The 25,234-nt window shown below is 45.3% G+C and overlaps 2 protein-coding genes across 2 annotated transcripts in view; one reads left to right on the top strand and one right to left on the bottom strand.

Annotated features, from left to right (window-relative positions):
- PPP2R2D (protein phosphatase 2 regulatory subunit Bdelta) overlaps positions 1 to 23,087 on the bottom strand; it is a 42,826-nt gene extending 19,739 nt beyond the window's left edge. Inside the window, exons 1-3 of the mRNA XM_073685098.1 lie at positions 22,800 to 23,087; positions 22,646 to 22,720; positions 5,126 to 5,223 (exon numbers count right to left, since the gene is read on the bottom strand). Coding sequence (XP_073541199.1) covers positions 5,126 to 5,223; positions 22,646 to 22,720; positions 22,800 to 22,806 — 180 coding nt within the window. The 5' untranslated portion in view covers positions 22,807 to 23,087. The remainder of the gene's footprint in view (positions 1 to 5,125; positions 5,224 to 22,645; positions 22,721 to 22,799) is intronic.
- On the top strand, positions 14,394 to 16,735 carry LOC141271231 (uncharacterized). The gene is made up of 2 exons (XM_073681346.1): positions 14,394 to 14,798; positions 15,200 to 16,735. The coding sequence occupies exons 1-2, from the start codon at positions 14,585 to 14,587 to the stop codon at positions 15,631 to 15,633; spliced, it is 648 nt and encodes a 215-aa protein (XP_073537447.1). The 5' UTR covers positions 14,394 to 14,584; the 3' UTR covers positions 15,634 to 16,735.
- Positions 23,088 to 25,234: the final 2,147 nt, after the last annotated feature.

Raw genomic sequence — 25,234 nt, 5'->3', positions numbered from 1 at the left:
CCTCCTAACATCTAAGGTGTGAAGCTTATATTCCTCAGAATCCCTAGGATTAGGATAGAAGGAAGGGAGAGTGATTACTTGAGTCCTATAGAACTTGGAGGCTACCTTTGGAAGATAGGCCGGGTCTGGTCTTAAGATTACTCTATCCATACATACTTGAGTGAATGGATGGTTAATGGATAGTGCGTGTAAGTCACTGACTCTACGAGCTGATGTCAGGGCCACCAATAGCGCAGTCTTTAAAGTTAAGATTTTTTCTGAAACCTTCTCTAGGGCTCGAAGGGAGGTTTGGTTAATGCTTCCAGAACTAAATTAAGGTCCCAAGGAGGCATTCTTGGAACAGGAATAGGTCTGGATCTATGACAGGCTTTAATAAATCTAATGATCCATCTATTTGCTGCCAAGTCATAATTATACAGTGCCCCCAGAGCAGATACCTGTACCTTAAGAGTACTGGTGGCTAGTCCCAAGTTTAACCCCTTCTGGAGGAATTCTAGTATGGCCTCAATAGGAACCCTCCCTTTGGCAGACTGACCCGAGGTAGACAAGAACTTAGCCCAGGTTCTACCATAGATTCTAGTTGTTATCGGCTTTCTACTTGCTAGAAGGGTAGTAACAAGATCTGGAGAAAACCCCCTTTGCGTCAATAGCGACCTCTCAAAATCCAAGCCGTCAAATGCAGGCCCGCTCTTTGGGGATGACAGACTGGGCCCTGCCTGAGGAGATCCGGGATGTCCGGAAGAACCCATGGATCTGCTTGGGACATTCTCTTCATCCAAGTGAACCATGGTCTCTTGGGCCAGAACGGGGCGATCAATATAACCCTCGCCCGTTCCTCTCGGATCTTCCTCAGGATAGTAGGGATCAGTACTAAAGGGGGAAAGGCATAAGCTAGAGTGAAATCCCACTGAATCTGCAGCGCGTCCACCGCAAACGCCCCCTCTTTTGGATTCAGGGAGCAAAAGGTTTCGGTCTTCCGATTGTGTCTGTTTGCAAATAGATCTATCTGGGGCTGTCCCCACCGATACACAATCTGCTGAAAAACGGCTGGATTCAACTCCCACTCTCCTTGTTTCAAGATGTGACGACTCAAGAAATCGGCCTTTATGTTCTCTTTCCCTTTTATATGCAGTGCCGAGAGCGTAACCAGCCGACTCTCGGCAAAACTGAAGATCTGATCCGCTATTAACATCAGAGGGAGAGACCTGGTACCCCCCTGATGGTTGATGTAGGCGACTGTTGATCTGTTGTCTGACATTATCCTGACGTGAGGACCCTGAAGAACAGAACTGAATTCTTTTAGCGCGTTTCTGGCTGCCAACAGCTCTTTCATGTTGGAAGAGAGGCTTGTCTCGCTGTCCGACCAGAGGCCTTGTACAGAACGATCCCTTAGGTGAGCTCCCCAACCTTCTGCACTTGCGTCTGTTGTAATTGTATCTGACACCTGGAAGGTCCAAGGAACCCCCAAAGATAGGTTGACCGGAGATGTCCACCAGTCCAGGGAGTTGATCACAACATCTGGAAGAGATATTTTCCCATTCAGGCGACCTTTGAGCCGCCTGTCCGCTGCCAGAATCTCCTGTTGAAGACACCTGGAATGGTGCTGGGCCCACTGAACCGCCGGAATGCAAGACGTCATTGTACCCAACAGAGACATTGCACTCCTCAGGGTGATGGTCGGATTGCTGACAATCTGAGATGTTAGGGATCTGATCTTCAGTTTCTTTTCCTCTGGCAGAAGACAGGTTTGGTTTTCCGAGTCCAGAATGAGACCCAGGAAAGACTGAACCCTCTTTGGTTCCAGCCTTGACTTCTCCAGATTTAACAGCCAACCTAGGCGTCTTAGACTGGCCATGACGTCCGCCAGGGCTAGAGCACAGAGTTGACTTGATCTGCCCACTACTAAGAAGTCGTCCAGATAAGGGATGACTAAAATATCTCTTTCCCTCAAGTGCGCTGTGACCTCCAGAATGATTTTTGTGAAGACTCTCGGCGCCATGGAAATGCCAAAGGGAAGAGCTGCGAACTGAAAATGCCTTACGTGCCTGCCAAATTGTACAGCTACTCTTAGAAACTGTTGATGATCTGGCAAAATCGGGAAGTGGTAGTAGGCGTCCTTCAGATCGAGGACGCACATAAAACAGTCCGGAAATAACATCTTTATGGCTGATTTTATTGTTTCCATCTTGAAAGGCCTGTAGATTAAATGGTCGTTCAGTCTCTTTAAGTTCGCAATGGTCCTGAAGGAGCCGTCCGGCTTCTTTATTAGGAAGAGGGTCGAATAGAATCCTCTTCCTTGCTCGGGTGCAGGTGTTTCCACCAGAACTCCTTTCCTGAGCAGAGAGAGAACTTCCTGCTGTAAGGCTATCTGTTCCACTAAACCTCTGGGGGCTGATATTTTGACAGTGTTCTTGGGCCTGCTCTTGAACTCTAGTGTGAGCCCCCTCCTGATTATCCCTAAGATCCAAGAATTGGATGAAATTTTCTTCCAGGCAGGCAGGAAGTGGGACAATCTTCCTCCCACCTGGGGGGAACTGTCACTTAGGGGCTTTTTTATTCTCGGAGGAGGGACCCCCAAACATGAAGCCTCTGCTATACGGCTTTCGGTCTTTCCAGCTACCTTGGTCTCTGGGAGCTTTACTGCGGCTGTATTTTCTCTTCCGAAAGGAACTGTTAAATCGGGAACCAGACACCGTGGGAAATCCAAGTTTTTTGTCTGCGGCTTTATCTAGGATGTCATCTAGACCTTTGCCGAACAAGAAGTCCCCCTCACAAGGGATTGAGCACAGTTTAGACTTTGACTGCACATCTCCTGGCCAGCTCTTGAGCCATAGCGCCCTACGGGCTCCATTAGAGAGGTTTGCAGACCTGGGCAGCCAGCCTAACTGAATCTGCCGATGCATCTGCCAGGAATGCAGCCGCTCCCTGCACAAGAGGAAGGTCTGATAGAATTTTCTCCCTGGACACATTCCCCCTGATCTGGTCTTCCAATTGTTGAAGCCAGATCATCATAGATCTAGCAGTGCAGGTCGCTGCTACTGCCGGTTTAAGGGCCCCTGCTGACGACTCCCAGGTTTGCTTAAGGAAGGACTCCGCTTTTTTATCCAGCGGGTCTTTTAAGGCTCCTAAATCCTCAAAGGGCAGAGTGGATTTTTTTGAAGATTTTGAAATGGCCACGTCAATCTTAGGGGTTTTGTCCCATTTAGCCGCATCCTCATCCTCAAAGGGGTACCTCCGCTTGGAGGATGACGGCAGCTGACCCTTCCTCTCCGGTTTCTTCCATTCCCTTTCTATCAGAGATTTAATCCTGTCATTGACCGGGAATGAGCGTCTCCTCCTTTGGTCTAAGCCCCCGAACATAACATCCTGGACTGTTCTGGGCACTTTGGTATCGGTAATACCCATAGTCCCTCTGACGGCTTTAACTAGTCTCTCAGTATTATCAACCGAAAAACAAGGTCTGCCCCCCCCATTATCATCTCCGATGACGATGAGGAGTGATTAGAGGAGGAAGGCAGTTCTCTCGTAAAACGGGACTCCACTGATTCCTCTGATTCTGAAGAAACTAGTTTTCGCTTCTTCTTTTTGAGTGAGGTTAAGCCTCTTAAAGACTCTCTGACTTGGCATAGGAGGTGGGAAGACCGATTTTGCATAAAGCACACTCCCTGTTTTTATTTTTAGCACTACACTTCTTCGCCTCCTGCCCCAAGAAATAAAAGGAGAAGAAGGAGGAAAAGAGAGAGAGAGAGAGAGAAGAGCACATTATTCAAGGTGAGACTTTCATGAAGATCACTCACCACACTGCCGTTCAGACTAGGGTACCGGAGGCGGTGGTTGCCGTTCACATGAGGGCTCCCATCTGGCGGAGGTGGACTGACGAAGTCTTTTCTGACCAGTCTTGCCGGAACTCGTACGCCCCTCACTGCTATGACTTTGTCGATGGGAAGATTCCCGTTCCATTTGTTTGAGCTGCTTGCGCTGCTTTGATGGCTGTGGCTGCTGCTGTACTTCCTGTGGCGGTGACAGCTGCTGCCCAGGTGACTGCGGTTCCTCATTCATCATGGCGGGGATGCAGACACCGCCATCCTGATTGCTCCCCATCCTTAAAAGCAGTAGGGCTCCACCTCCTTTAGGCTCCTCCCCTTCCGGCAGCGTGCTCATCTCTCTTTTTCCTTTTTTTTTTTTTTAAATTTTAGCCAGCTGGCGCGCTACCCGCAGATCCACCTGCCTCTGCGCGTGCGCAGCCCAGCGGCACCCGGCGCGCTTGCAGCGGGATGACAGCTTCCCACCCGCGCATGCGCAGACCCGGTTTCCGGCGCACTCCGTGATAGGGCGCGTCAGCACCCCGCACGTGCGCAGCCCGGACTTCCGGCGCGCTCCGTCACAGGGTGCGACGCGACCCCCACGTGCGCAGCCCGGAAGACCTGCCGGCCGGCGCGCTCAGTTCATCTTTGCGAGGCGCAGACCCGGCCGCAGGCCTCGGCGCACGCGGGGAGGCATCCGAAGGAAAACAGCACCTCCTCCCCACACGCAGACCCGGGCAGCAGCCAGACGGGCTGGGAACAGGGACCATCTGCTGCTTCCACGGCCTCCAGGCCGCACCGTCCATAATCCAGGTACGTGAGGTACCACCTGGTGAGGCTCCCATCAGGGACAGGAACCAAAAACTGATGCGGAGGAGAGGTACCGCCTTTTTATTCAGTAGGTTCCTGTCCTTGGTGGGCGGATACCCTCTCTCAGGTGGTGCTGTCATGGGAGAAGGGGAAAAAGGCAATCCCTGCATGTGTTGAGACTGTCTTACAGCTATAAATCACGCAGACGCAGGGCCTCGAGCATTATATACAAGCACGCCGAAGACACTCGGTAAGCACCCGAGCATGCTCTGTTAGAGGGTTAAATGAGCACAATCTAACAATCATCACCTATTCAGGTGATTGGTGATCATTTTTTTGTAGACTAGAATTCCCCTTTAACGATATTTATACTAAAAGACAGACACATGAATGTTTCCAATTTTGATAAAGTTATACAATTAAAGCAATGGAAAGTTAACAAATTAAAAAAAAAATAAAATAAACTAACACACTATAAATCTGCAGGTCAACATGACAGACGCAAGACAAACCTCTTGTTCCCTTTGGAATATGACGACTCTTCCGCCTTTGTCGCCTGTCGCTAACAAGTCTCCAGAAAAATTGAACTCGACAGTGGAAATAATATCGGCTGTAGGAGGAGACAACAAGGAGATAATGAAAGTACAACAAGTACAACTGACTTTAGAAAACAGGCGAGGGTGAAGATAATGGCATCTGCCATTGAAATCAATGGTGACATTACCATAAATGCATTTGGGATTCCAACAATACAAGCTTTAAAGCCAATCAGCAGGCTTTTGCTATGGAATCTAAAAGCAGCCCAATTTCAAAAGGAGCTGCTGCAATAAAGGTGGGTGTACCACTCCGCTCCTTGCATCATTACATTTGGACAAGACGCACGATAGAATATCTGTGGGCATGGGATCCGCACAAGTATGGAGAAAGGGATGCTGGGCACTCCATTATAATGAATGGGACAGTTAGAAAAAGTATGAAGAGAGAAGGCACAGATAGAAATCCAGCTTCTATCTTAACATCTACAAAATGCAGCCAGCAGAGTGTGTGTGAGTAGTGTCCTCAGAAGCGTGTTCAGACATTACGGGATTGGGTTTCTTGCAAACCAGTTATATTCATATAAACGAGGTTCTCTCTGCAGACCCTATTCAGACTGGATCACCCTCAATATACAAGTCATGTTAAAGATTTATTCCTAACACTGAATGATAGCACCTTTCCCATGAATCATACTCCACCACGTTTTAGTCATTATAGTAGCGCCATTTATTGCATGTATTCCAATGGAACATTTCAAAGTCACATTTTTGGGATAGATGGGGGCACTAAAGGTGTGGGGGCACTAAAGGTGGGACCTCTGTCAATCAGCAAGTTATCTATACATAAAATACAAATACTTGCCCATTAGGATTATACCAGAAATAGAAGATAAATATGTCCATAGGACATGACATTCAAGCAGCATCCCGTTAACCCCTTAACCTTGGGATTATCAGTTTTCATTTTTTGCTCCCCTTCTTCCCAAAGCCATAGCCTTGTTATTTTTCTGTCAATATGGCCGTGTGAGGGGTTATTTTTTGCGGGATAAGTTGTACTTTTAAATGCCATCACTGGTTTTACCATATCGTGAACTGGAAAACGGGAAAAAAAATTTCAAGGGCGGTGTGAAATTGCATATATTTTTTTTTTTTTGCAATTCCACAGTTGTTTTTTTTTTTTTTTTTTTTACCTCCCATTATTATTCACCAGGCCATTACGAGTTAGTAGACATCAAACATGTATACGTTTTTTTAATTTAAGTGTTAAAAAAAAAAAATCCAAAGTTTTCCGTGATCTGTGGCGGGGTGAAGGCTTATTTTTTGCACGTCGAGCTGACGTTTTTATTAATACTATCTTGGGGTAGATCCGATGCTTTGATCGCCCGTTATTGCATTTTATTGCAATGTTGCGACCACCAAAAAACCATAATTGTGGAGTTTAGAATTTTTTTCTCGTTACGCCGTTTACTGATTGATTATTATATTGATAGATTGGGCGATTCTGAACACGGCGATACCAAGTATGTGTTTTTTTATTTTATTTTGAATGGGGTGATTTAAACTTTTTTTTTTCTTTCCCCCCCCACACACACTTTCTGCATGCTTCAATAGTCTTTATAGGAGACTAGAAGCTGCAGTTATCTGATCATTTGTTACACACAGGTGATGAGCAGATCGCCTCTGTGTAGCAGAAATGCTCACTTGCCATAAGCGCCGACCACTGGTTGCAGGGCCGGCATCAGCACCTGGCGCACCAGAGCAAATGCCGGGGCCCTGAGCAGGCAGAGGGGCCCACTGGCGGTCGCGCACCCCGCTGGGCTATGGGCGGAGGAGAGCGGTGTCAGCGCCCGCTCCCTCCCGCTTGCTCAGGGCCCCGGCAGCTGGATACTTACCTCTCCCCGTGCCTCCGCAGATCAGCTGTCTTCCTGCTCAGCGCTCCCTGTGACGTCTCAGGTCAGAGAGCGCGGTGACGTCTTTACACCGCGCCCTTCCCTGAGCCGTCACAGGGAGCGCTGAGCGGGAAGACGCTGACAACGCTGGAGTTCGGACCCGAGCAGCGGGTGACGAGAAAGGAGGTGAGTATTTGATTTTTTTTTTTTAATGTATGGAGGCATGGGGCAGTATAAAGAGAAGGGGTGGGACATCCTGCGTGGGGCATTATAAGGTGGGGAACAGCCTGCATGGGGCATTATAAAGGGGGGGGGGGGGACGACAGCCTGCATAGTGCATTATAAGGGGGGGGGGGGTGCACAGCCTGCATAGTGCATTATAAGGGGGGGGGGGGGGACGGGACAGCCTGCATAGTGCATTATAAGGGGGGGGGCACAGCCTGCATAGTGCATTATAAGGGGGGGGGGGGGGGGGGCAGTATTCCGCATGGAGCCTCACATGGGGGCCAGTATTCCGCATGGAGCCTCACATGGGGGCCAGTATTCCGCATGGAGCCTCACATGGGGGCCAGTATTCCGCATGGAGCCTCACATGGGGGCCAGTATTCCGCATGGAGCCTCACATGGGGGCCAGTATTCCGCATGGGGCCTCACATGGGGGGCCAGTATTCCGCATGGGGCCTCACATGGGGGGCCAGTATTCCGCATGGGGCCTTACATGGGGGGGGCCAGTATTCCGCATGGGGCCTTACATGGGGGGGGCCAGTATTCCGCATGGGGCCTTACATGGGGGGCCAGTATTCCGCATGGGGCCTTACATGGGGGGCCAGTATTCCGCATGGGGCCTTACATGGGGGGCCAGTATTCCGCATGGGGCCTTACATGGGGGGCCAGTATTCCGCATGGGGCCTTACATGGGGGGCCAGTATTCCGCATGGGGCCTTATATGGGGGCCAGTATTAAGTATGGAGCCTTATATGGGGGCCAGTATTCTGTGTGGAGCGATTCACCGGTTTCTGAGCTTTTGTGGAATTTACAATAGATATCACTCATGTAATGTAAGAAGTGAAATCTTTGCATTGTAATATATATATTTCTCCGCCGTATCTCTGCATCATGAATCGTGGTATGTGTTAAAGGGGCCCACTGAGACTCTTTCGCCCAGGGCCCAGAAAAACCTGGAGCCGGCCCTGACTGGTTGGCATTCATAGCAATCTAGACATGACAACCACAGGGGTCTACTGCAGACCCTGGGTTGTCATGCCAACCCATCGGTGACCCGTGATCATGTGACGGTGTCACCGATGGGCGTAGCTAATGACCGCACTTCCGGTGAGGCGATGTTAAATGCCGCTGTCAGAGATTGACAGCGGCATTTAACTGGTTAATAGCAACGGGTGGATCGCAATTCCACCTGCGGCTGTTGCGGGCACATGACAGCTGTATAGATCAACTGACATGTGCCCGATTCAGTGCAGGCTCAGCGCCGGAGCCCACGCTGAACCGGGGGTGATGGCCTGGGGCGTATTAGTACAAAAAGGAGTTAATAATAATTTAAACTACTTATACAGTCCTATTGGATTTGGCTACTTTGGACGCATCATACAAAGATAGCAAATCACTGGAGAAGGACATTATGGTCAGAATAATAGAAGAACAAGGTGAAGCGGAAGGCCAGCAACCCAATGGCTTGATACAATCAAGATAACGGTGGAGAAGACCCTCGTTGACCTATCTTCATACACGGCGTTCATCTATCATGTCGCCATGGCTTGAGAATGAGCCGAGGGCCATTAAAAATAAATTAAATAAATAAGGGGAATTTACCCTAATAAAATACATACATACAGTATAGATTTTACTTCAGTTAGATTTCTGCTGTAAGTGGGGGCACCTCTGAACCCTTGACGTGATACATGCACCTTTTCCATCCCCTCAATCAACATGCCGCATAGCTCACGGTGCCAGAGCGGGAGTGCAGCCATCACCCCTCTCCTGTCTGTAGTGCCCACCTGCTGGACACAAGATCACACAGTACCGGGGGTTGCAAACTGGAGAGACGAATGAGTGCACATCCGTACTGGGTTTGTGCGGTTGTCTCCTGCAGGGTCAGTGAAAATGTGCAGGGCCAGTGATCGCTCTGAACAAGCAAGCGCCATCCACCAAGCTAAGGGAAGGCACATGGCATGTTGAATGAGTAAATGGAACGGTGTGCAAAGGTGCCCTCATTTACGTAAGAAAACTAAAAAAAAAAAAAAAAAACTACTGCAGGAATAAAGTTTTATAGGGGCTAAGTCTCCTAGAGGTCTGCATAAGTCATGTAAATCATATTTTAGGGATGACAGACTCACTTTAAAAATGTATTAGCAACTGGCAGGTCTGTTGAAGCATATATGGTTTCTCTGCATGAATGCGTTTGTGCCTGCAAAAATATTACAAATAATTCAGATGGAACTGCCGCAGAAATTTTGGCAGCGTTTCACTTCCCTCTTCCCATTGAGAATACCCGCACACCCGGCGGCACCGAGTGTGCATGTGTATGAGATGGTGGGAGAAATCGCTGCCAGCAGAAAGACCATTTTGAAAATTCCAGGTCTCATCAAACACCTTGTATGTGCTGCCGGACAGGTTCACAGAGAAGCCCATCAGGTTAGATCGCTATATATAGTGCCAAGTCACAAACTCCAAAGGCAATAAAACAACAATACGAACCCGGGCATGTCTCCTGCCTCTGTAATAGACGAAAAACGAGAAGACAAAGCACATTGTGCTGCTGCAGGTTTATTACCACCCACAAAATTATCACCTCTGAAGTCAAGAAGCTCCACACCCTGCTCTCAGTATTAGATGTGAAGAATAGACAGAGGAGCTGCATACGCCGACTCACCGTCAATGCCATAAACCAAGGGAATGTGCAGGAAGGACAGAAACTAGCTTTTTGAATATTTCATAATCCAGATGCTTACTCTGAACGCCCCATCCTAGATTCCTAGCAGACGGAGTTAATGAAAGGAGGACCAGCGAGCAAACGCAGCAGCTCTCTCCCATCAGCTATTTGTTTCTACCTTCTCCAATTGCTGATGCTCCACTGATTCTGAAACAGAATTTCTGTGCCTCTACATTTCACAGTTGTACACCCAGGGAAATAAAGAGCACCCAATATGCAATATGCAAATTTTCCCTTAAAGCAACTCTGTGTATACCACAGAGCCTCTCTTGGGGCATTTGCTTTCTCTCCTCTATGACACTGGCCAAGCAAGTCACTGATGCATCATAGAGGGGGAAAAACAGAGAAGGTCATAGTTGCAGCCTGGCTCAGAGTGTTCTTGTGAGATGGGATTTGCCTCATGTGAACATGCTATGAACTCCATAGTCCCTTCCTGTCATTAGTGCGCCGGAGAGAAGCAGTTTATCGCCTGTAATTGGTTCTGGCGCTCCGGATCTCCAGCTCTAGCTCCAATAGCAGAAATACATGCAGTGATTGGAAGTCTCAGCATTCACACGAGACAAATATCAACTCACAAGAGCGCACTGAGCCAGACTGTAGATGTAAAAAAAATGTGCAAAACGCAGTAGGGTGTTATTCACATTAAAAGGTTGATAATTAAAAGGTAGAATCGTTCACCTTATGAGGTTCTGTGAGACAACACTTAGAGCCTGAAAAACCAGATGCAGCAGCTTCCATGAAACGGTATATTTCAGTAGCAGGATTGGAAGGGTTTCTGCTCTCTCCAGAATACGACACAATTAGTGCTATGATAAAATTGTAGGTTTATTGTCAACGCGTTTCAGAGTCCACCGAGTCTTCAGGACAACCATACATAAATAGGTTATGTATGGGTGTCCTGAAGAAGGAGTCGGTGGACTCAGACGCGTTGACAATAAACCTACAAATTTTATACCAGTAATTGTGTTGTATTCCGGAGAGCGCATTAACACTTCCAATCCTGCTACTCAAAGACTGTAGCTGTGACCTTTTCTGTAGGCGTTTGCCTTGTCCCCTTTGACACAACTTTGCTTTTTCTCTTTTGACGTTAGCCAATCAAAACGCCCAAAGAGTAGTTCTGTGGTGTTTGCACAGTTAATAAGAGGGAAAATGTGGAGTGCGGGCATAACTAGAAAAAAAAAAAAAAAAGCTCCAGAATCAATGGAACAGGGTCAGTTGGAGGAGGAAAACAGTTGAAATGCTCAACTGCAGTGTTTACTAGCAAGTACATAAAAAAAAGTTCTCTTGACAAGTTTATTCTAGATGCTACAGTTTTAACTATCAGAAAGCTGGGGGACTAATCACTGCACCTCTCATGGTTTACCAGGTACAGTTTTGTATTGAGTAGTGGTGGAGTCTGGTATTACAGATCAGATGTATTGACACCAGGTACAGCCACTACTAAAGTACAGCGCTGTGCTTGGTAAACAAGGGGACCCTTCCATCAGCTGTTTAGTGGGGATGCAGGGAATCAGATCCACACCAATAACCAGTTCATAAAAGAATATTGTTCACACTGCCAAGTCATTCCAAGAAAGAAATAAGAGGGGGGGGGGGACAAAAAAAAAACACTTATTTTTTTAGAGTTAAAGGGCTCTTTAGGGCACTTAAAGTGGGCTTTCTTATAAGAAATGAGGGGGCTCCTTTATTTGTCACAGTGAAAAGTAGTTGCAAGAAGTCTGGGAAACAAAATCTACTTATTACATAAGGGTCTCTTCACATTATGGTTGTCTCATTCTACCAATATCCCGTTGTGTACAATTTTAAGATGCTGCCATTATTTTCTGGACTGTAGCAGAAAAACTGAAACAGACAGATGTAAATTAAGCCTAAAAAAGGTACACAGGTCAGATTGGTGGGCTTAGCGAAGTTTAACCCCTTGATGACCAGGCCTTGATGTTGCACTTTATGTAGTAATAACTCTGGAATGCTTCAACATATCCCAGCGATTGAGATTTGTTTTTTCGGGACACATTATACTTTATGATAGTGGTAAATTTACGTTGATATGTTGTGTTGATTTATAAAAATATCAGAAATGTGTCAAATTTTAAAAAAACTTGCAAATTTCAAACTTTGAATGATTATGCCTTTAATCCAGCCACACCACACAAAAAACATTAAATGACATTTCCCTCATGTCTCCTTTACATCAGCACCATTTGTAAAATGTTGCTTTAGTTTAACATTTTAGAAGGTTTAAAAATGTAGCAGCAATTTTTAATTTCTTAAGGGAAATTTACAAAACTTTTTTTTTTTATTTTTGTTAATAAATTCAGTTTTGAAGTGATTTTGGGAACCGATGTATTGGAAACCCAGAAAAGTGATATCATTTTAAAAACAGCGCCCGTCAACATATTTAAAAATTGATTTCAGGTAGTTTATTAACTCTTCAGGTGCTTTTCAGGAATTAATGCAAAGTGACATGACAGGAATGAAAAAAAAAATGTATTTTTACCACCTAAATGTTCCTACTTCTACTACAGCAGGAAGACTTTGAAGGTCATTATTTGGCCATGAATTGCCATAGCAAACATCAGGACCACACAATCCACATCTCAGGGTGCCGATTGGGTTAGAGAGGGAGAGTCCCCCCACACACTGTTAATCAAGATGCTGTAATCACTATTGACCGCAGTATTTAAGGGGTTAAAAGGCCATGGTCTGTGCCAAAACTGATCGTGGCTGATGCAGCAAGTTGTCAGCTATAGTGTACAGCTGATAGCTGCAGGACTGTGACCTGTCACAGGACGCTAGTCTCTTTATATCGCAGGTCAGTTTTAAGTCGTATTGGCGGTCATTAAGGGGTTAAGGTTTTCCATACGATAGGTCATCAATATGAGACGAATAGAAGTCATACACCCGGCACCCCCACCTATCAGAAGTTATTCAAAATCATAGGAGCTGTTCTGCAGTATCCAGCAGTGGCTGCTACACATTAAATGGAGCTGCAATCTACAGTTCTGTTCTATGTTTACATCTGGTCGCCTCTGAAGCAGGTTTCAGCTGATCGGTGGGTGCGCTGGATGTTGGACCTCGATTGATCTCATAATGATGACCTATACTGTAGATAGGTCATCGATATGGTGTGACTGGACTACCACTTTAATGTGTATGGGAGCATTAACTCATTCATTTAAACCTTAGGTCTTCATTTAGAGACAGGGTTGTCCTGATGGGTAACCACTCTGATTTTTCATACTACATCAGCATCCTAAGGACATATCCAGTCGCATCAATAAAGGTTTGCTTAGAATTATTTACTACGTTTCCAGTACAGAAATGTATGCAAAGTTATAAAGTGATCTCATCCAAAATGTGTAGTCTCCCAAAAACATCAGCGTAAGGCCAGGGTCCCACTAGCGTATGGCATCCGATGTGATAGCTGCGAGCGGGAGCCGAACGTCAGTGCTCTGATCCTCTCGCACAGAGGATCACAGCACAGCTACAGAGGAGACAGAGAAGGTAATTTCTCCATCTCTGTGGCTGGCGTCGGCGGGGATCGCACTGCACTCGGGTGATATGGTAAATAGTCTCATGCATTTTGGGTTTTATAAACTTGGTAGTAAAAACAGGTCAATATGATTACAGAAATACCAGTCATGCATAGGGTTTTTTTTTTATATATTTCAATGACGTAAAGAAAAAAAAAAAAAAAAAAGTTAACTGTCAATATCTGCCGAGAGTCAACTTATTTTTCTCTTGGTAGACCTTTGGGAGAGGTCTTTTTACCATGAGCAGTAGATTTTGGTGGTACCTTTTTGGGATACATATGTTTTGCTTATTGCATTTTCTGGGTGCTGCGGTGCCAAAAAAAAAAAACAACAAAAAAATACAATGCACGCAATTTTAGTGTTTTTTTTTTTTTTTTTAAAGCAACAAATTCCGCACAGGTTAACACTAGAACTACTGATGGAGTCATTTTGACTCCTTTCGTTTTTTATTTCTCTTTTGTGACTACATTTTTCAGAATTCCGGCTTGAAACTCGGTGACTTCCTCAAATATGATGTGAAAAAAGATTTTGTGAGAATAAATAATTTTGGTGAAAAATGTGCGTGTTTTTTTCAAAATTTACCAAGAACTACTGAAGGGAGTCATTTTGACTCCCTACTATATTTTGAGGTCCTTTTGTCACTAAATGTTGCTATAAAGTTTTGTGCATAATTTTTTCACTCTGTCTTATTTACCCTGATGTTCATATAGATGTAGTTCAATTTACATGTCAACTTTTCACATTTTCCTTGTGTTTTACCTGCTTGTATTACTGTGTAATGCTGAACAAAATAGCTTGTTTACTCTAGGCTCTTATCTTATGTTAATGAAGGGTGGTGTTTTTCTAAGGTCCTAGCAGGAGACAGTATTCTGGATAGTAACTTTACTTTCAGTTCAGCTGAAGAGACAAAGAACAGACGCAGACATACGAGCTCTGAAGACTCATACAGGTATGAATTGTTATGAAATAGTTTAGCTGTCTGTCAACTGATTCAGCCCACCTACTTTTGAAGGTGGCAGAACAGTTATTATTTCTTTTAGTTTTCATTTCATTTCTATTTTTCAGCATGGAACTATACAGAATTATGGAATTTGTGAGGAATATGGAGAGAAGACGTTTGATAAAGCCTCAGGATATTCTGGCTACTTTGCAATCCATACCGGAGGATGAATCGGAATCCGAATTGCAGGAACATGTATTTGATTCTGACAGTGATGAAGATTTCATTCCTCAGAACATATCAAGTGAATCTGAAGACTCAGAAAGAACAAATCCAGAAGGTAAGTAGTTATGTGTATTTATTTGTTCTTCCACACACTGAGTTAGGGCCTGTGCACACTAGCAGAATTCTGGCTGAATAGCCATCTGGATATTCTTGCCGCAATACAGGCCGTACCTGCCCGCTCATGCCTGAAGCTCCGCTCCGAACCCCGGGCTGGAGCCGCTGTCAGGGACAGAGCAGCGCTTGCTTACGCGCGAGCACGGCTCCGTCCCAGACAGCGGCTCCAGCCCGGGGTTCGGAGCAGAGCTTCAGGTATGAAACTCCGCTCTGTACCTGAGCGGGCAGGTACGGGCCGGATTGTGGTGAGAATATCCGGTCGGATATTCCGCCGCTAATCCAGCCAGTGTGCACGGACCCTTACAAAACAAAAATTCTAAATATTCATCAACTTTTTTACAGATATTCCAAGCACATCAACTGGGGATCGGGCTCATGCAGTTATGTTGCCTCGTGACCATCCTCCTGGTCGTGGACAGAAAAAATCAGCAAAACGTCCCAGAAATGAAAGAACAACAGATAACGATGGCGGCGAAGGTAATGCAACAACAAACACCAGAGAAGGCGAATCTGAAGGAATACTAGTTTCAGGGGATGGTATTCAATGGAAACCTGTTGAAAATGGAGAACACTTGCCTGGTAGGCGTGACAGCCAAAATATTCTTCGAGAAGCACCTGGCCCTACAGGATACGCCAGAAGAAATATCATTATCGATAGTCCTTTGAGCACATGGCGTTTATTTTTTGATTCATATATATTGACACATATAAAGAACTGTACGCTTGCAGAAGCATGCAGGAACAATAATTTACAGTTTACTCTGATGAGGAGCTAGATGCATTCATTGCGATATTCTATGCTCGTGGAATATCTGGCACGAACCGTCACTCGATTAGCAGTATTTGGTGTAATGACTGGGGAATACCGTTTTGCAAAGCGACAATGTCTAGGGACCGCTTTGTTGAAATTATGAGGTTTCTCAGATTTGATGAGAAATCTACTCGATCGGAGAAACTGCAAACGGACAAGTTTGCTCTATTTTCTACTGTGTGGGACAGGTTTATTGAAAATTGTATTGCGTGTTACAAACCTGGCCCATACATAACGGTGGATGAGCAACTTTTCCCAAGCAAAACTAGGTGTCCATTCACGCAGTACATGCCTTCCAAACCAGATAAATATGGCCATAAATATTGGCTAGCTGTTGATAAGAGGAGCAAATATCTGGCAAATGGCTTCCCTTATCTAGGCAAAGATGACACACGCCGTGCTGAGGACCGTTTAGCTGACCATGTGGTAATGAAGATATTGGACCCGTTTTTGAAAAAAGGTCGCAATGTTACAACCGATAATTATTTTACTTCAGTAAAATTAGCTAAACAGCTAAAAAGCAAAGGAACAACCATCGTGGGAACACTGAACAAGATAAGGCGAGAAGTGCCTAAAGAAATAAAATCCATGAAAGAGGAATTGTACAACACTAAAGTGTTTAGAAATGAAGACAATTTTACACTTACAGTATATCAAGGAAAGCCCAACAAAAATGTTGTCATTTTGAGTTCCGTCCATCCAGATGTTGTTGTTGCGTCTGATTCCGCTAAAAAAACTCCAGAAACGGTAAAGTTTTACAATGAAACAAAATATGGAGTAGATGTAGTGGATCAGATGGCACGAAAATATACCACACGAACATGCACAAGGAGATGGCCTGTTCATGCATTTGAAAATGCCTTAGACTTTGCGGGTATAAATGCATGGATAATATTCAAGGAGATTACCCACCAAAAAATGTCACGCAAGGCATTTTTGCAAACGCTTGTGAGAGAGTTGAGTGGTCCTTATGTCACAGATAGGGAAAAGGGTTCCACGTCCCAAGTTTCTACATGCTCAGAAGTGATGGTTCAAACAAAATTTTGCCAGATCAAAGAAAAGTGCAAGAAAAATAGATCTGTCGGAAATTGTAAGACTTGTGGTAAGTCTTTGTGTGGGCAATGTACTGCCAAAAATCAAAGGCAATGCCTAAAATGCGAAACACCAAATGTTTAGAAGGTGAATTCTGCGCCATATTTCATTTTTATGCTCCTCCACCTACATTTTCTCTGCTTTTTGTTCTTCAGTTGTTGTTTATATGTGTGCACTTGAATAAAAAAAAATGTTTGAAAAACGTCTATTATAATTATTGTTATTTTCTGTAGAAAAATAAGAAAAGCAGAAAAAAAACAATCAAAAGCATTACTGTTGGATCTCACAATAATAATACATTACAAAAAATATAATTATTAATAAATAACCACAAATGAAACTCTAAAAATAAACGAAAACAAGCAAGGAGTCAAAATGACTCCTTTCAGTAGTTCTAGGCGGGGTCACGAGTCCAGTAGTCCTAGTGTTAAACAATATTTTGATAAATCACGTTAGGCAGCTATAGTACAGTAACAATTTTTTTTTGTTATTTCTTTGCTTTTGATGGGGGAAAAAAAGGGAGCGATTCAATTTTTCTCTTTTTTAGTTCTCATGAGAGACTCTTGAAACTGCGATTGTTTGATCGCTTCTGCTGTACACAGCAATACTTCGGGATTGCATGATATAGTCCTAATTCAGTGGGGTACCGATGTGACAACGATGCAGGCCTTCGGCAGACTACCGACAGCACATCGGCACCACGGTTTAAATGCCACTGTCCTTGACTGACAGCAGCGACCGAGGCTAGCACTGGTCACTGCAGCCACCGGAGCTGAACACAACCCAATGATGCTGGCTGTGTTGGATAAATCAATGATCCAATACTGATGACTTACTCAACTCATGGACAACTTCTTCAAAAGATGCTTTATCATTGGTATATTAAAGGACATAGGAGAGCTTGTAGATGTTAAAGGGAATCCAGCAGCAGGTTTTTGCTACCTGATCTGAAAGCAGCATAATGTAGGAAAAAGAAACCCGGATTCCAACAATGTATCACTTCGTTTACTGGGTGCAGCAAGATGTAGCAGAGCTCAGAAAGCTAACCCTGTCCACGACACAGCTTTTGTGTTCACTGTATATTGACTCGATAAGTCTACATTCAACCTTAAAAACTGAGCTGCTTATCAGAGGGTTCAGTATTTAGTTTATGTATTTGTAAGAAAACCAAGAGTGGATCCAAATATGGACAAGCTGCAAATAACGGACTCCTGGTTTTAGCTTACAAACACTGGTGGAATAGGCTGCCTTGTGTACAAGGACTTAGGCCGGGTCCACATGCGATACATGTAGACTGCACATTGCATGGGGGATAATCAAGGTGAAAACCTCCATCCAGTTGTATTGTACAGTAATTTGCTGAAGATTAGCGATGCAGAAACCAAACTGCAAATCCCTAGAGTGTAAACACACCCTTAGGTCTCCTTTACACAAACACAGCTTTTGATCGTATTTGGAGTTTTTCTACGTTTAATTCTGCAATTAGCCCCTTAGAGAAGCATTAAAAAAAACCTTTAGGCTGTGTGCCCACGATGCGTTTTTAATGTGTTTCTGCAGCGTTTTTGCATTAAAAACGCATGGTAGAAGGCCTGCCATGTCTCCCAATGATAATCCACATGTGCTGTGCACATGCTGTGGAAATTTCCGCTGCGGATTATCATTGCGGAAAAAAACGCAGCACTACCAATTATTTTGCGGAAGTGCTGCGTCTTCGCCGCCATTGACTTGCATTAGAACGCATGGAATCCGCATCACTGTATATGTAGATGCGTAATCCAAGCGTTCTAATGTGCGGATGGTACCCGGGTGTAGAGGAGAGGAGAGTCTCATCCACACCCAGGTACCATTAAAAAAGCTGTAAAAAAAAAAGAATAAAATAAATGTATACTTACCTTCCGGCGGCCCGCGCTGCACTCCTCCTTACTTCCTGATGGATTGAAGGACCTGCGCTGACGTCAGAGTCATGTGACAGGTCACGCGACGCTGACGTCGGCAGGTCTTTCAATCCACCGCTGTCGGCAAGAGAGAAATGAGTGTAAAGCAAAACACCGGGGGCCATCGGAGGGTAAGTATACATTTATTTTTAACCACTCTCTCGGGTCACACTATATAAATCCATGCAGGTTGCATGGATTTATATAGTGTGACCTTGTTGTCACAAGCACTTTCCAAGTGATACTAATCGCTTGGAAAGCGCTTGTCAATCCACATGCGGAAATGTCAGTGAATAACGCTCCATTTCCGCATGTCCCTGGCAGGAAAACGCATGTGCAATCTGCATGTACAATCTGCATGCGTTTTTTTCTGCCAGGGAGATGCAGAAATGCTCAGGAAAAAATCCTGAGCATTTCTGCATCGTGGGCACATAGCCTTACAGACACCACGAAAAATGTACCATTTTATTTAAAAAAATGTGGAGTGAAACCTGATGAAAAAAGGAATCTGCTCAGTGGCACACCCATGTGTGAGATGCTATAGGCAAAGCGTGAGCAGGATCCATCATTATATATAGTGCATGCCGAGTATAAATGAGGACAGTCGCTCGGCCAATTAGCACAGCGCGTCATAACGACGGTGACGGGGAGAGCGGCTGCTGCCAGTTCCTGCCCTAGGTGCACACTGGCTGTGGGCCAAATCCAGACAACCGTGAAACACGAGCGCTGTACGGACTGATGTATGGACTGGCCGCCATGGTATCCCAACCCAACCTGAACAACCCCACATGTGCTTATGAGGCTGTCGAGTTCAGGTCCTGAGGCCAATGGCTGGTCCATGTATTGTGGTCCATAGTTGGACCGTGTTTCAAGGTGTCTGAATGAGGCCTGAAGGAGCACACAGCTATTCAGAGGGTGCATCACATATCAAGATAATTTACAATGCTCAGAAAACTACTTTTCTGCTTTTTTTAGCATTGTATTTCTGCCTTTTTTCATATTTTTTATTTTATTATTTTTTCAGCCATACACACTTTCCTATACAGAAGCACATAGGAAAGCTACCGTTAGAAAAAAAAATTAAGTAGTTTGCAGTGTACTGCTCATATTCTATCGGCTTACATCTTGCTGCAGCAGTTTATTACCACAAAAAAATAAATAAAATAATACTGTGTGAAACCACCCGACAGCCTAATATACAGGATAATTATCAGATCAGATCAAGCAGGGGTTCCGAAACAGTGTCCCATGTTCACACGTGCAGAGACTGAATGACCAGCGATAATATGCTCATCTGCCATTGACCATATCTTTTACGATGACCCAAGAACTACGGTATATGCTGTCGGATGCCATCCCTTCGTGTGAACAGGCATCTATAGATATTAGTAATTATCACATGTACAGGATAGCTAAAAAATTATTTAGGACCACTACCTATGACAAAAGGAGTGCCTCCTTTGAACGGAGCATCAATCAGTACATGTACGTGCACTGCCGCTCTATTGATTGGTCTGAAAAAGATACTTGAGTGCTGCAGGGACAATAAATGGAGTGGCTGTGGGGTGTGGTGTTATTCTTTTTGTCTTTTTTTTCTCTAATATTAACAAAGATTTAGCTGCTGCAGATCCAGGTAGGGGCTTGTTGTGGGTTTCTTGTAAATCGAGACTGAAAACCTGCAGTGTATCTGACAAGGGTGTATATACCCCCAACTACTTATTAACAAAATGCTCTGTCCAGTCTGGGAGCACACACCAAGATTTTGGTACAGAAGTACCGTATTCCTCCATTGTAGAATAGAGAAGCCATTGATCAGCACTTCGCTCAACACTTGTGCCTACTGCTGATTTCTGTGTGCGGTGTATACATTCAGCGCAGGTACTGATCTTTCATGGAAACGTATGGAGGAGCTCTTCATACAGAGATTTCTTTAAAAATGAACTGTGAATGAATTAAAGGGATTATCCACACCCAACATGGTGGAAACTACAACCTTAAGTCAATCATATTCACCTACTGGTCCCTGCTGGGAAATCATGTGACCATTGTGGCCGGTGGTAAAAAGGACAAAGCAGCAGAGACTGGAGGGACAGACGTGGTGATAGAGGAGCCACAAAGCCTGGTACAATAGAATTTGTTATATTATTTAAAATAGTGCAAGTGCATTAGATTAAAACATGCACTTTACTAGTACTGCAGATTGATAAGGAAGAGATTAAGAAAATCTGCACCAAATACACCATATGTGAATCCAGCCTTAAAGGGGTTCTCTGATCTTGCGGACCAGCAGCTCACCGGCCCTCTGCCTTCCAGATCGGAGGGGTTGTTGCTCTGACCTGTGCAACCTCTGATGCTACAAGGGGAAGCAGCTTTTCCTCTGTAGCATCATATGAGCTCAGAGATCCTGCATGCTTCAGCGCAGCACTTACTAGCTCGCTTGTAAGTGCCTTGCTTATGAGACAGACTGACACTAATACACTGCAGCAGTGACCGGTATCCCAGGCAATGAGCGGTAGTCAAAATTAAAAATCCCTCCGTGATAGATAGATATATATATATATATATATATATATATATATATATAGATATATATATATATAGATATATATATATATATATATATATATATATATATATATATATATATATATATATATATATATATATATATACACATATACACACACACATACATACATTTTTTTTAAAGATTATTGCAACCATTTTAGACAATGAAAATAACTCTTTAAAGTGCATCTGTCAGCAGGATTGTGCTCAGTAAACTACATACACTGTCAGGTGGGCGCCATTACACTGATTAATATGATACCTTGGTAGATGAAATCTGTCCTGTGGTTCTTATGTAGTCTTTACTTTCAGTATGGAGATAATGATATGCTCGTGCTCCAGGGCAGCCTATGGGGGGCGCTCTATCTGGTGCTCTGCTTACACATTCATCTGTATGCTGTTATGACAGCTCACTGATCGCTTACTGACCTGCCTCCTATTTTACATAATGCATCTAGTAGTGCGGGGCTAGGTAAAATAGGAGGCAGGTCAGTGAAGGCACAGTGATCTGTCCTAAGAGCATACAGGTGAATATATAAGCAGAGCACCAGCTAGAGCGCCCCCCACAGGCCGCCCCGAAGCAAGAGCATATCATTATCTCCAGATTGAAAGTAAAGACTACACAAGAACCACAGGACAGATTTCATCAACCAAGGTATCAAATTAATCAGTGTAATGTCACCCACCTGACAGTGTATGTACTTTACTGAGCTCAATCCTGCTGACAGGTGCGCGAATTGATTCCCACGACAGTAGTCTGTGGCTTCTGACCTGACTGCTAGGACGGCGCTTTTGATTAGCCAGCCTGGTGCAACATCTTGTGTCATGTTGGCTAATCAAAAGAACGGCAGATGGTGTCGGGTCAGAGGCGGCGCTCCTGTGCAGCAGTCACAGAGCGGGAATTGGTTTGCAGAATCTATAGCCAGTGCCCCTTCATACACATGCACGCTCGCCTCAGAGGAGTAAGCAGCTGCCAAGTGGAATATAAAAGGATGGGGTGCTGGAAACCAACATCCTCCCTTCTGTCAGTGGAGGATTAAGAAGCCCCCCCCCAACCCCAAAGACAGGGTAGTCTAGAGGTCTGTATTCTGGGTGCAGACTCCAGCTTTGCTATAATTTCAAGGAGCATTGGCCCCCTTACTTCTCCCCTGTGACCACCCCTGCACCCCCCATACCTGCAGCCCCCCATACCCAGCACCCTTCCATACCGTGCCTGCAGCCCCCCATACCCAGCACCCTTCCATACCGTGCCTGCAGCCCCCCATACCCAGCACCCTCCCATACCGTGCCTGCAGCCCTCCATAGCCAGCACCCCCTTCCATGCCTGCAGCCCCCCATAGCCAGCACCCCCTTCCATGCCTGCAGCCCCTGTCCTGTACCCACCTTCGGCCACATCCTCGTCTATGGCACCTTTGACTTGGGAGAAACACCACTGGAAATCGTTCCCTCCGCCCACTCCTGCAAGACAAGATGAGAGCCGGTGAGGAGGCGGCGGGTCCCGGGCAGCAGCAGCAGGCCGCAGCCTCCCTCCATGTACCTGCCATGGCTTCCCTCTAGGAGCAGGCCTCCCAATCCGGGCGTCGCTGACAAGGAGGCGGAGGACGGGGAGGCTTCGCCCTTCACACTCTCCCCCCTTCTCCTGAGGAGGCGTCTCTGTGGGTGTCCGCGCCGTCCGGGGCCGCTCCGGAGCCGGTGACTGGCGGGCAGGACGCGGTGCTCACGAGCCGCTCTCGGCTTCTCCGGGATGAGGTTTCAAAATGGCGCACATTGCTCGTCGACATGATTCGGTGACGTCATTTAACCCTCCTGCCGCCGGGCGCGGCACTTAGTCACACACAGGAGAAGCTTTCAGCTCCAGGCGGAAGCTCCGGCCGCGGGAGGGTTAAAAAGCGAGAAGCGGACACTGTGGGAAATGTATGCGGGGTCCTCGGGCATCACCGAGGAACCGCATCATCTCCCGGGGAACCGCAAGTCTCAGCACCGCGGCTACAATGAAGTTAGAGCGGAGATTTGACTCCATGGCAACCAATCAGATTTCAGCTCTTATTGTTCAGATTCCTGTCGGAAAATGAAAGCAGCCACTTGATTGGCAGATTTTTTTGAAGACTCCTGATATGCTCTTCCTATAGGTTAGGATGATAGATGTGAAGATGAGTGACTGGTGCTGTGATATAGAGGCAAAGTGAGGGGCCGCACTGCTACATGGTATCCAGCACCTGGTATCCAGCACCTAGTACCCCTCAGCTGGTATCCAGCACCTAGTACCCCTCAGCTTGTATCCAGCACCTAGTACCCTGCAGCTTGTATCCAGCACCTAGTACCCCGCAGCTGGTATCCAGCACCTAGTACCCCGCAGCTGGTATCCAGCACCTAGTACCCCTCAGCTTGTATCCAGCACCTAGTACCCTGCAGCTTGTATCCAGCACCTAGTACCCTGCAGCTTGTATCCAGCACCTGGTACCCCGCACTTGGTACTCCGCACCAGCTACCTTCTATCCAGCACCTGGTACTAATACCCTGCACCTGGTATCCTGCACCTAGTACCCAGCCTGCCACTACAGCTGAGAGTAGGTGCCAGAGGACCACCCTGTCCCTATGTTTTACCAGGCAGTATAGGTGTCATAAGCAGGGTCCTCAGTCAGGATGTCCTCTATGAGCCAAGAAGGAGAGCACTTATATGGACACTGTATGGTGTTATTATATGGGCACTGTATGATAGTATTATGTGGTGGTACTGTGTGGGCAGTGTACAGTGATATTATATGGCCACCATATGGTGGTATGTGGTGGTATTATATGGGTACTGTATGATGGTATTATATGGGCACTTTATGGTGGTATTATATGTGCACTGTACGGTGATATTTGGTGGTACTATGTGGGCACTGTACGTGGCATTATATGGGCTCTGTATGGCAGTATTTTATGAGCACAGTATGGTGATATGTGGTAGTACTATATGGGCACTGTATAGTGGTATATTGGCACTGTACGGTGGTATTTGGTACTATGTGGGCACTGTACGTGGCATTATATGGGCTCTGTATGGCAGTATTTTATGAACACAGTATGGTGATATGTGGTAGTACTATATGGGCACTGTATAGTGGTATATTGGCACTGTACGGTGGTATTTGGTACTATGTGGGCACTGTACGTGGCATTATATGGGCTCTGTATGGCAGTATTTTATGAGCACAATATGGTGATATGTGGTAGTACTATATGGGCACTGTATAGTGGTATATTGGCACTGTACGGTGGTATTTGGTACTATGTGGGCACTGTACGTGGCATTATATGGGCTCTGTATGGCAGTATTTTATGAGCACAATATGGTGATATGTGGTAGTACTATATGGGCACTGTATAGTGGTATATTGGCACTGTACGGTGGTATTTGGTACTATGTGGGCACTGTACGTGGCATTATATGGGCTCTGTATGGCAGTATTTTATGAGCACAATATGGTGATATGTGGTAGTACTATATGGGCACTGTATAGTGGTATATTGGCACTGTACGGTGGTATTTGTTTACAGTGAAAGGCTCTGCTGTTTCAAAGCTGCAGACTGTTATTCGTTATTGTTTGGTGCTTGCAGCACTGTATCACATTTTTATTTAGGCAAATTTGTGGTAATGTTATTTGCACAGTGTATAGCTCTGTTATTTGAACTGTATGTTGCTGATAGTAAGATGCACTAAAGTATAATTGCAGTGCTCAGCATGAATGAGTACATCCCAACAGATTTGTCAGAATATCTTTAGTTTCCTTTCAGAATCAACATTTTCTCTGTGGTACCATACTACAAAATACTCCCAGACTTGTAGGCCATTGATTGCCAACAAGATTTGTTATTTTGTGCACACAAAAAATAAATCCAACAAATTCATTCAAGTTCATGTTGCAAAAAATGAGTACACCCCAATGAAAGTCTTAGGAGCAAAGCTAAGGTTTAGACTACAAAATT

Source organism: Phyllobates terribilis, unplaced genomic scaffold, assembly GCF_046119375.1.
Source record: "Phyllobates terribilis strain yellow unplaced genomic scaffold, ASM4611937v1 Scaffold_5__5_contigs__length_657084704, whole genome shotgun sequence".
NCBI lineage: Eukaryota > Metazoa > Chordata > Amphibia > Anura > Dendrobatidae > Phyllobates > Phyllobates terribilis.
This window is presented reverse-complemented; position numbering and strand designations above follow the sequence as displayed.

What these genes read in the sequence shown, in the direction of transcription:
- LOC141271231 (XM_073681346.1), top strand. Translation starts at nt 14,585, where the DNA reads ATGGAACTATACAGAATTATGGAATTTGTGAGGAATATGGAGAGAAGA. An exon ending in AGAAAGAACAAATCCAGAAG is followed by an intron (nt 14,799 to 15,199) that starts GTAAGTAGTTAT and finishes ACTTTTTTACAG; the next exon opens with ATATTCCAAGCACATCAACT.